This window comes from Podarcis tiliguerta (assembly GCF_965153285.1).
Source record: "Podarcis tiliguerta genome assembly, chromosome: 13".
Classification (NCBI taxonomy): domain Eukaryota; kingdom Metazoa; phylum Chordata; class Lepidosauria; order Squamata; family Lacertidae; genus Podarcis; species Podarcis tiliguerta.
In genome coordinates, this window is record NC_139546.1 from 14,508,407 (window position 1) to 14,520,972 (window position 12,566).

At 46.1% G+C, this 12,566-nt stretch overlaps 1 protein-coding gene across 7 annotated transcripts in view; it reads right to left on the reverse strand.

Annotated features, from left to right (window-relative positions):
- The window catches only part of FMNL1 (formin like 1), a 114,229-nt gene that overhangs the window by 37,436 nt on the left and 64,227 nt on the right, over positions 1–12,566 (reverse strand). For 2 of the 7 annotated variants that reach the window (XM_083407484.1, XM_083407485.1), the window contains exons 7-10: positions 10,386–10,514; positions 9,122–9,230; positions 7,953–8,029; positions 6,210–6,303 (exon numbers count right to left, since the gene is read on the reverse strand). In XM_083407484.1, coding sequence (XP_083263610.1) covers positions 6,210–6,303; positions 7,953–8,029; positions 9,122–9,230; positions 10,386–10,514 — 409 coding nt within the window. Of the gene's footprint in view, positions 1–6,209; positions 6,304–7,952; positions 8,030–9,121; positions 9,231–10,385; positions 10,540–12,566 lie in introns of all 7 variants that reach the window. The other 5 variants (XM_083407489.1, XM_083407486.1, XM_083407490.1 and 2 more) reach the window with 4 other exon arrangements.

Here is a 12,566-nt window from a genome sequence, read left to right on the forward strand (position 1 = left end):
GCCCAGAATTCCAGGAGGTTTCATGTTGTACCAAGACATCTTCGGAGGCCAATTGCCCTGAGCAAAGGTTTTCCTGCAATGGGTTGCCCAGCCTTAAAGTCTGGCACTTGCTGGCTGAACAACCGGGAGAATCCTGAACATGCATTATTTGTCTTGGGTCACCATTTCAGAGATTCGCACATCTCTAGGGCCGCCTTTCCTGGCCTCGAGTCCCCAATACTGTGGGACGAACTCCCGTTATCTCTGACCATTGGCCATGCAGACTAGAGATGATGTGGGTTTTAGTCTAGCATCCAGCATCTGAAAACCCAAGGTTGGGGGAGGCTATTCTAGGGGCAAGCAAATGTGAGGGATCAGCAGAGAAGGTATTTGATATTCCGGCATGGATTCCTGTGGGCAGAACTACAACTTACAATGAAAACGTTGGGTTGCCGGACTGGGTTTACTGCATAACTGTAATATGGAAGTGGGGGAGCATTTTCAGGGTGTGTGTGTAGGTATCACCGGGCAAGAAAGAGTGCCTTATTCTTTCCCCACCTGCCACTGATTCTCCTACAGCAGATTTTAACAGTGTTTCTCCCTGTAGTTGGTCTCGGAGACTACATGAATTCCGGACCCAATTCAAAGTGCTGGTTTTGACCTATAAAGCCTTAAACTGCTCAGGACCGCAATAGCTGAAGGACCGCATCTTTCCATATGAACCTACCCAGACCCTGAGATCATCTTCTGAGGCCCTCGTTCGTCTGCCTCCTCCTTGAGAGGTCCGAAGGGAGGCAATATGAGAATGGGGCCTTCTCTGCAGTGGCTCCCCATCTGTGGAATGCTCTCCTCAGGGAGATTTGCCTGGCGCCTTCATGACACACCTTTAGGCACCAGGTAAAAACGTTCCTTTTTAACCAGGCCTTTGGCTGATCTGATTTACATCCTATGCCCTTTTAAAATGTGTTTTTTTGGGGGGCGGGGCTATTGGGTTCCTGTTTTTCTTTTTATTATGTATTTTGTGGTTTTATATCTTGATTTTATTCTGTGAACTGCCCTGAGATCCCTGGGTATAGGGCGATATATAAATTCAATAAATAGTAGTAATAATACACGAAGCCTATCTGCAGAGAAAAATGGAGCAGAGAGGGGTTTAACATGTTGATACTTCCTTGCAAATGACACACGCAGACTCAAGAGTCCTCTGCATTCACATAAATTGACAGACACGCATTTACAAAACATCCATTGTCAGTACACTGCACAGTTATGCCTTGAGAGCAAGTACCAAGTTGGCGCAATGGTGGTGGAGGCAATTGCATTTTGTCTGAGCTTGTGCCAGGCTATTCTTTCACGTTTGAACGAACTGTCCTTCTGCAAGAGCAACTCTGCACTTACTTATATTTACATGCTCAAGCAGCTCAGAGGTTGTTAAAAAAGAGATTAAAGGAGTTCTGGGCCTTCTACCCTGGAGGAATAGAGACACCCAATGACCTGTGAAGGACTCAAGGCAGCCAGGGCAAGGTGTGTGGGCGAGAGAGGGGGGCATCAAAATTTGTCTGTCTGTAGATCAAGGCAGGGCATGGGGGGGGCGGCGGTCTGTAGCCCTCCAGACCTGGTTGAACTCCCATCAGCACCCATCTAGCATGGCCAGTGTTGGTCTTTAATATGGAAGTTGGGACCTAATCACTTCATCACAGCCAGAGTTTCTCTACTCCTGGTATAATCAGTGCTGGGATATAAAAGCCCAGAGTAAACAATCTCCGATTTCTGGCTATGCAATATTGGGGATGTCGTCTTCAGCTGTAGCTAAGATTTCACTCATACACCCTCCAATAATGGACAGCTGCAGGACAATGAAAGACTGGGGTAATTTCCCTTTTAGGAGTACACTAAGTTAGGGCAGGCATAATTGCATATTTCAGAGACATCTGCATCTCTGAAAAGAATTACACATCACTTGGGAAGACAGGAAAACTAATGCCAGTGTACTGGAAGAAGCAAAGGTCGCCAGTGTCGAAGCAATGATTCTTCAACATCAACTTCGTTGGACTGGCCACGTTGTGCGGATGCCTGATGATCGTCTTCCAAAGCAATTACTCTATTCTGAACTTAAAAATGGAAAGCGTAATGCCAGTGGTCAACAAAAGAGGTTTAAGGACTCTCTCAAGGCAAATCTTAAAAAATGTAGTACATACGTTGACAATTGGGAAACACTGGCCTGCAAGAGCTCCAATTGGAGATCAGCCTTTCCCAAAGGTTTCATGGGCTTTGAAGATGCTCAAACGCAGGACGAAAGGGAGAAACGTGCTAAGAGGAAGGCACGCTTGGCAAACCCTCACCATGATCAACTCCCACCTGGAAACCTATGTCCCCACTGTGGAAGGAGGTATGGATCCAGAACTGGCTTCCACTGTCACTTACAGACTCACTTTTAAAACCGTGTTCATGGAAGACAATCTTACTCGGCTATGAGTGATCAATAAAGGAGAAAGAATTGCATATACAGTGGTACCTCAGGTTACAGACGCTTCAGGTTACAGACTCCGCTAACCCAAAAATAGTACCTCAGGTTAAGAACTTTGCTTCAGGATGAGAACATAAATCGCACAGCAGCAGCGGGAGGCCCCATTAGCTAAAGTGGTGCTTCAGGTTAAGAACAGTTTCAGGTTAAGAACGGAACTCCAGAACGAATTAAGTTCTTAACCCGAGGTACCACTGTACAAGCAAAAGTGTCCCTCCTTTCTTCTGAGCTATTTGATATGGGGCAGGCACACCATAAAGAGCGCTATCCAGTGGGTAAACAGCTGGTCTTTAATTTACGACTAATTTAATTTTGTATTTTCTGCCACAGATGATGCACGCAACCCTGGCTACCTTGCTATTGCGAAGCCTCCGTTTCCAGTCTGTAAAATGGGGGGAAGAACCACCCACCTACCTCACAAAGGCCTATCCCACAATAATAAATTTTGGTAGCCATCATTCAGGTTTTTGCCGCCAGGCAAACTGAACACATCTACGCCTCCCCACCCCCCAGGAATCGCTACCTCACAGGAGAGAAAACTTAGTGGCGGAATTGACTTGCCAAATGCTAAATGATCAGAGTTAGTGGCCTTAAAACTGCAGGAGTAATGATGCATAAGTCATTTCTGAAAAACTACAGACAAGCCATGCAGGAGAGGAGAGGAAAGGAGGAGAGAGGAGATGGAGGATAATCCCACATATTCAAGCAAAAAGAGAATCTGTGCCCAGGTTTCCACCACCAATACAGGTCCAATTTGTCCAACCGTGCCTGAGTGACAGATCAGGCTTGCACCTGTCTGTTTGGCACCTAGGATTCCATTTCCTCCTGTCCAAAAGCTTTGGCACAAGCCAATCTGCTCCATGGGCAAATTTTATCCCGTGTAACCTAAGCAGACTCTTTGTCAGCCCTCCCTGTGTCAGTTTACAGCAACAGCATGAGCGCCAGAGAGGCAAGTTTCCCTTCTATTCCCTATTTATTAACTTAGCTCATCTAAACTTACAAAAGGCTTAATGGGCAGCGTTAAGATAAATTCAACGGTGTAAATAAGTTTTGATGGATGTTATAATGGAATACTGAAAGGCTCAGTTTATATAAAATATGCAGGGATTTATGCTGTGCAAAATGAATCATGGAAAGAGAGGATGGGAAGTCGTTGATATGTTAAGGCTATTTAAGTGATTATTCTAAAATGTAAAACAGTTTTTTAATAAAAACTGTAATAATAAAAAATATACTTACAGAGGCTTTATTAATGTCACTAAGAGCCAAACTACAGGAAACGCCGTATTTGCATTTAAAGTGCAGGATTTTGCTGTTTTTAATGGAAATTGCATCAGCGGGGGGCGGGGCAGGGGCGTTTTTGCTGATTATTAGTGGGATCAAAGCAAATATGGAGGAGAGGGGATCTAACCCTATCCCTGAGGAAGAAAATCCCTTTTCTTAAGGTGGAATTTGCATTAGTTCAGTTGGCAGAGCATAAGACTCTCAAATCTCTGGGTTGTGGGTTCGAGGCCCACATTCCTGTACTGCAGGGGGCTGGACTAGATGACCCTCGTGGTCCCTTCCAACTCTGTAATTCTGTGATTCCTCCAATGGCACCAAGAAGGGATTTCCTCTCAAAGTAAATACCACCTTCAAAAAGCATTGGCACAGCAAGAAGAATGGGTTAAAACCCTCTCCATACCTCCTCTGCTGCCATTAATCACTCCTCCCCAGCTGATGCAGTTGGCATTTTTAAAAACGGCACACATTTAACATCACATTTAGCTTGACCCTAAGGAGTAGGCGCTTTCGTTCTTAATGTGCATATACAGAACAGACTACAACACTGTGAGAGAATTCACCCATCGAAGTTTGAGCAATTGAAAACACACTCTGTCTCTTCAAAGCCACATGCCTTACTTATGGAAAAATATGGAAAATGTGACCATTTCAGCTTTATAACAAATCAAGTGCTTAACATTCAAGGTCATGTAAGGCTGGTCATTAAATGTTGTGCGGATGCCTGATTATCGTCTTCCAAAGCAACTACAGTGGAACCTCGGGTTACATACGCTTCAGGTTACATACGCTTCAGGTTACAGACTCCACTAACCCAGAAATAGTACCTCGGGTTAAGAACTTTGCTTCAGGATGAGAAGAGAAATCGTGCTCCGGCGACGCGGCAGCAGCGGGAGGCCCCATTAGCTAAAGTGGTGCTTCAGGTTAAGAACAGTTTCAGGTTAAGAACGGACCTCTGGAACGAATTAAGTACGTAACCAGAGCTACCACTGTACTCTATTCCGAACTTAAAAATGGAAAGCATGATGCCGGTGGTCAACAAAAGAGGTTCAACGACTCTCTCAATCTAAAAAAATGTAGTATAGACACCGACAACTGGGAAACACTGGCCTGCAAGCACTTTGGTAAAGGAGATCAGCCTTTACCAAAGCTGTCATGGGCTTTGAAGATGCTCGAACTCAGGACGAAAGGGAGAAACGTGCTAAGAGGAAGGCACACTTGGCAAACCCTCACAGTGATCAACTCCCGCTTGTCCCCACTGTGGAAGGATGTGTGGATCCAGAATTGGCCTCCACAGTCATTTACGAACTCAATATTAAGACCGTGTTCATGGAAGACAATCTTACTCGGCTACGAGTGATCGCCAAAGAAGAAGAAGGCTGGGGTACAAATTGCAGGCAGTAGCAGCAAAGGGATCTAGAATAAAATGGGGCAGGGCGAGCCAGTTTCCATCTGTGATAAGCCACCCCTCAACACAGTGTTTGCCCCTCATCTTTCCGTACATGTTCCCTAAGCTTCTGACTGATGAATGAGTCACGCTTTATTCCTGAGCAAAATATGAAAACAGAACTAACACTTCTGCCTGAAAGGGTCTACCTTTACAGAAACAAAAGCAAGAACTGCCCACAACCTTTAGAGGAGCTCAAGCGCCACTGTTCATGCACGAGTCACTGTTCTGGGCCTACTTCTTCTGAGGGCAGGCTGCCTTTATGCATTGGGAAAGGCTGAATGATCGAATCACACAGAATGCAAACTCAATGCAGGAATTTCTACCCCGTGGGAAATTTTGCCATGAATCGTGAAGAAACCCAGTGACGGGTGTACTTTGGGCTGCACTCAATAGACCTTTTTCACTACAGTGGTACCTTGGTTCTCAAACTTAATTCATTCCGGAAGTCAGTTCCAAAACCAAAGCATTCCAAAACCAAGGTGCGCTTTCCCACAGAAAGTTATGCAAAATGGATTAATCCGTTCCAGACTTTTAAAAAGAACCCCGAAAACAGAAATTTAACATGAATTTTACTATCTAACGAGACCATTGATCCATAAAATGAAAGCAATAAACAATGTACTGCCGTCATACAATCAATCAATCAATCAATCAATCAGTAGCTGAACTGGGTTCCTCACAAAAACAAAACAAAAAAGAGCTGCAAAAACAAAAACGCAAAATAAATAGCAAAAACAGACAGACCTCAGCGTGACACTCAAAACGGAAGCGTGGCACTCAAATCAGAAGGCACGTTCGGCTTCCAAAAAAAGTTTGCAAACCGGAACACTTACTTCCGGGTTTGCAGTGTTTGGGTTCAAAGTTGTTTGAGAACCAAGGCGTTTGAGAACCAAGGCACTACTGTATTTGACTGACTTCCAATCTTGTTGAACGCCAGAAACCAGCACCATTGAAAGGGCTACGGAGCTTACAAACCTCTTTGAAATTGTCAAACGCAGCCAGGATGATGTCGTGTCCCCCTCGGACCAAGCAGACAGCAGCCAACAGCTCCAGGACGAGAGCTTTAGTCCTGCGAGGAGGAAAGCAGTGAGATGAAGGACTCCCGAGTGGGTCATCATTCCTGAAAAGGGGCCGAAGGGTGTGATGGATGCAAATCCCTCAAGAGAAACTCCCAAGTGGGGGCAGACAGCTTGTAGGGATGGTGAAGGTGATGGGTTCAAGGGTTGCCATTTCCAGAAACACGAAGCACGGCTGACTAGCTTGAGCCTCCTGGATTAACTTGCTTGGTGGGGACATCTGCAGCAAATTGGGGGGTGGGTCCAGCCCGCTACACGAGGGTTCGAACTATGCTAAGGGGGCATTTTGGGGGCTATATAAAGAAAAACAGGTGGTGAACAGCAAGGGGATTAGGAGAAACAGCTAACTAGGGAGGAGAGTTAATAGAAAAAGGAACAAGGAAGGCCGCAGGTCACAACCACAACTGGGAGTGTGAGGGACGGACAGTAGGAGAATAGAACTCATGCTACTTTTTGTGGGCATTTCTTGAGCCTTTCAGGGTTCGTTTGGTGGGAAAAGCAGGGATAAGGTACAAGCCAGATTAAGCAAAGCCTGGGCACTAATAAGTGCTAATAAAAATGAAGAGTATTTGGCCAAACTTTCTGAAGTCAGGCATATACTGCCAAGTGCCATATACTAGGGCATGGGTAGACAAACTAAGGCCCGGGGGCCGGATCTGGCTCAATCGCCTTTTAAATCCAGCCCACAGATGGTCCGGGAATCAGTGTGTTTTTACATGAGTAGAATGTGTCCTTTTATTTAAAATGCATCTCTGGGTTCTTTGCGGGGCACAGGAATTCGTTCATTATTATTTTTCAAAATATAATCCAGCCCCCCACAAGGTCTGAGGGACAGTGGACCGGCCCCCTGCTGAAAAGGTTTGCTGACCCCTGTACTAGGGTATTCACAATTTTTTTTTAAATCCTCTTCTTGATTGGGAAAACTATGCTGTCCACACCCTTTCTCAACTCCCCATAGCATAGCTTCCATCTTTTTGTGTGTGGGTCCTTTTAAATGCATCCAAACATAAAGGAAACTGTGGGGCTCAGTGCACTGTAACAAGCGAAGCAATTGTAAAGAGAGTCCAGTTCCCTCACTATGAAACCTCCTACCTCCTACCTAGGATTTAGAGAACAGGGCATCCCAGTTTGGAAGGCTCCGACCCCTAGACAGGCCTGAGCGCCATGCATCTCTCTTTTCAGAAATGAAGAAACACGAATTAAGTAAAAGCTGATTGATAACGGGACAAAATGAAAAATTTAAGGTTAGACCGTTAAGATAAATTATAGAACAAAAATTGAGAAAGATGGAAAGAATTTGCTGAAATAGTTAACCGAAATAGAATACAAAAAAGGGAGGTGTGAGGAGGTAGATGAAACAAGTTAATGAAAGGTAAAGATATGGAATATTGGATGTGTGTGTTTAGTGGTTCCCCCCCCTGCATTGTTGTATTGCCTTTTTATGTTTCTATATTCCTTTTTCTTTGTTTTTTTATGTATTGCAACTGTGATTGTAATGTATGTTTTGTTAAACTTACTATTGTTTTTTCCTTTTCCTTTTTTCTTTTTTCTGTAATTTTTAAACTTCTAATAAATATCATTTTAAAAAAACAAAACATAAAGGAAGAAACACATGTCCGGAAAATGAGTTCCAATTCCTTACCTGGGGTTCTTGTTGTTGAGGCTCAGTGTGATCTCATTGACACAGGCTGGGTGGTTCATCACGAGGCTGAACCCAGACTAAGGGAAAGGTGAGAGAGGGTGTTAGCTATCCGAGTTGAGCTAGAGGAAATTGGGGAATGGTGACTGAAGGGAGAAAAGGGTTCCTCTCATTCTGTGGAGGGTCAAGGACTGGATTCTTTCTCAAGCAGGAGCCTTTGTCATATGAACATTGGCCATGCCTGTGACTTCCCCATGCTCCCCTCACTGCCAAATGTTTTGCGTTTCGACCTGAAGGAGCATCTCCACCCCCATTGTTCAGCCCGGACACTGAGGTCCAGCTCCAAGGGCCTTCTGGGGGTTCCCTCACTGTGAGAAGTGAGGTTGCAGGGATCTAGCAGAGGGCCTTCTTGGTTGTGGTGCCCGCCCTGTGGAATGCCCTCCCACCAGATGTCAAAGAAATAAACAACTACCTGACTTTTAGAAGACATCTGAAAGCAGCCCTGTTTAGAGAGGTTTTTAATGTTTGAAGTTTTATCGTGTTTTTAATATTCTGTTGGGAGCCGCCCAGAGTGGTTGAGGAAACCCAGCCAGATGGGCAGGGTATACATAATAAATTTTATTATTATTATAAAGGTAAAGGGACCCCTGAGCATTAGGTCCAGTCGTGACCGACTCTGGGGTTGCAGCGCTCATCTCGCTTTATTGGCTGAGGGAGCCGGCGTACAGCTTCTGGGTCATGTGGCCAGCATGACTAAGCTGCTTCTGGCAAACCAGAGCCGCGCACGGAAATGCCATTTGCCTTCCCGCTGGAGCAGTACCTATTTATCTACTTGCACTTTGACGTGCTTTCGAACTGCTAGGTTGGCAGAAGCAAGGACCGAGCAACGGGAGCTCACCCCGTCGCAGGGATTCTGATCAGCAAGTCCTAGGCTCTGTGGTTTAACCCACAGCGCCACCCGAGTCCCTATTATTATTATATGGACACCATAATAGGCTGGATACCATACTTTGGGGTTTTTTTGGCAGAGAGTTGCAGGGAGCATGGCTCCAGATGTATATGTTCATTCCACTTGCATCTCCAGTCCAAAAGTTTTTGCATCATTTCCAGAATCTGCAAAAACCTGTTTCTGTGGGCACAAACCTCCCCAACGTCCCATCGCCCGCGGTCACCTGGTAATTCATGATGGCACGGAGGCACATGATGCAGACGTGGACATCGTCCTTCTGGCTGACAATGCGCGAGTTCCTCAGCGCCTTCCTGCTGTGTGCCAGATTGAGTCTGAGGTAGGGAAAAATGGAAGGAGGGAGGAAAGGGGGAAGGAAATAGCTGCATGAGAAAAGACATCGGCTATCACCCGGCAGTCAAGTCCAACAGCATAAAGAGAAGCACAGGAGCAAGGGCCCGAGGAGCAGGAAATTGGGGGGAGGGCAGGGGAGAGGATTAGGCTGGGCAGCAGGATTGCAGTACGAGAACCCTTTGGGTCTCGGGTCACGAGTTCAAATGCTGAACAGGAGATGCCACTGCCCAATGAAAAACAAACCATCTCCAGTCTGGTTTTAGGACACCACTGTCTTTTGTGAAAAGGCCACAGGGATCTCAGCAGGCCATGGGAAGGTGAGCTCCAGATTATGCTTAAAATACTAAGGAAATATAATACTCCAGTATAAGCTATTAACATGGTTATGGGCGCAGTGGAATATGGAATGCGGCAACTTTTGGGGGCCCATCCTATTTTTGTTACTTTAAGTTGTTTTATGTTATTTTTTAATGAATAATTTGCCATAGCCTACCCTGGGAACTCAGAGTGAAGGGCAGGTAATAAAATAATAATGGCAATAATGATACTTGTGCCAAACGTGGTAGCAGTTGCTCTTCAGATCCTGGAGATCTGAGTTTCTCAGTTTCAAAGTTCCTAGACCTCAATGTGGAAAATAAAGCCAAAACACACATTAAGCCTTTAATAAGCTGGCGGTGGCGATGTCTCAAGGGGGTTTCAGAGGCCTGACCTGGTCCCTCCCCTATCTCTGTTCCGCGTCCCCTTCCCACCACTTCTGTACAACAGCTCCAATTCCCTGCACACAACAATGAAAACTAGAGCCAAAAGCAACAATAGCAGCAGCAACAACAACAGCAAAGCAAACAGTGCCGGAACGTGGTTGTGCAACCGACAAAAATAAAAGCATGCAACTATCTGCAGGTGTTTACAAAATGCATTCCAGTTACAGAGCTTTTTTGTTTTTTTAAACGGGATTTTACAAAATGGCCTCCCTGCTTCGAGGGCTCCTAAAGTTCGGTATCCGAGACTGCCTGCCAAAATGAACACACAAGCTTAGGAGGGGGGGGGGAAAGAACATGCCCTTGGCCTAGATGAGCCTATGGCCTCCGGCCGCATTCGCAGGGGACGTTTCTGGTTAGGTTTGGGGAGAGGCTCACCGCGGTGAGTAGGAGTTGAGAGGAGGCCTGGGCTTAGAGTCCTGCTCGCTCCCGGGGGCGCTGGAGGAGGGGATGCTTGGGTGGACTTGCTGAAAGAATGTTTGGATCTGCTGGTTCAAATGGCAACACCTGAAGGAGGTGGAAGATTGCAATCCTGCAGGACAGGAGGGAAAAATAGGACGCTTCAGGTGGACGCTTCCCCCCCACACCCCCATTGCCATCCCCCAACCTCAGGGGGGGCCCTCGTGGAACCACAGGGGAAGACTTCGCTGTGGTTGGAAAAACACCAACCTTGAAACTGTTCCAGCAAACCTAGCAAGTAATCGTGGCTCCTCGCTGCCCACCTGCCCGACAGAATATTGTTCCCTATGTTGTGTTCCTAAAATGAAGTTTCCTAGGATCAGAGGCCCTGTCCGCACTAGGCATTTAAAACACTATTATACAGGGTGATTCATAATGAAGTACAGTCATACCTCGGGTTGAAGTAGCTTTGGGTTGAGTGTTTTTGGGTTGCGCTCCACGGCGACTCAGAAGTAACGGAGCATGTTACTTCCGGGTTTCGCTGCTCGTGCGTGCGCAGACGCTCAAAATGACGTCACGAGCATGCGTGGAAGCGGCAAATCGCAACCTGCGCACACGCAGATGTGCAGACGCGGGTTGCATTCGCTTCAGGATGCAAACGGGGCTCCGGAACGGATCCCGTTCGCATCCAGAGGTACTACTATATAGTTTCCAGATGCTGTAAGACAGTAACAGGCGATGACACGGACCACAACTGCAAACCGTGAGGTAGATGTATTCATAAAGTTTGTGTTCTGCTACTGAGTGAAGTGACGTAGGCAACAGCGTGCGTGTCATGTGGCTAGTCAGGCAAAATGGCTGTGTCTGCGAAGCCCGGGAAAATCAACACATAGGGTGAGTCGCGTTTGGGCACAAATGGATTGCCGGTTCGATGTGTGTGTGACAAAGCGTGCACACACAGAACATCTGTGACTGTTTCTAAAAAAAACTTTAAACATTCCCCTACAATTCTGTTACAGGAAACATAAGATATATTACATTTTTTTATAGTGGGTTGAAACTGTATACTTCATTATGAAAAACCCTGTACAGTGGAATCTCGGTATTTGAATGCAATCTGTTCCGGAAGACCGTTCGACTTCCGAAACATTCAAAAACCGAAAACTGAAAGCAGAAGCCTCAACACAGTAGGGACACTCAAAACAGAAGCAGCATAGTATGTTCAGCTTCTGGAAAGCGGAGCAGTTAGTTCTGGGTTTTCAGCATTCGGGAGCCGAAACTACAACAACAGAGGTGTTCAAAAACCAGGGTTCCACTGTACTGGTTTAACCTTCATTGATTCCCCCAAAGAATCCTGGGAAATGTAGTTGAATAAGGATGCTGCTGAGAGGTGTTAGGATGGCTCTCTATTGCACACCACAGAACTACAATTCATAGGCAGCAGTTTAACAATCCATCTGCCCAGGGAACTCTGGGGAATGTAGTTCTGCAAGGGGAAGAGGGGGTCTCTTAAAACACTCTCCATACCCTTAACTAACCACAGCTCCCAGTATTCTGTGAAATTGTTAAAGTAGTCTAACAGGGCTTTAAATGTATGGCGCAGATTATGGCCAGAGAGTCTGACCTCAGGGGCCTTCTAAATCAATAGGCTGCCAATGTAGGAAATCTGTGGCAAGAGCTTTCCCGATAAATGGCCATAAGAACTTAAGAAGACACTGCTGGATCAGGCCCATGGCCCATCTGGTCCAGCATCTTCTTCACGCGGCGGCTAATCAGATGCTTATCGGAAGCCCGCAAGCAAAACCTGAGCACAAAAGCACTCTCCTCTTCCGCTGTTTCTAGAAAGTGGTATTTGGGAGCCTACTTCCTCTGACTGTGGTGACAGAGCACATCCATTGTGGCTAGAAACCACAGATATTCTCCACGCATTTGTCTTATCCTCTTTCAAAGCCGCCCAGCCTCCGCTTCCTACAGGGCAGGAACTCTTTCCTCTGTGGGTTGTCAGGCAGCAAACAGGCCCAAGGATGGAAAATCTTTCCTTGTAGGGCAGCGGCAACCCCCTTAGGCTAGACATTTCTAGCTGGTCTGAAAGCCACCCAAACTAAGTTGCTTCACATTAAGGCCCTTAAACCACAGAAAACAGACTTCTGTTACTCAGAA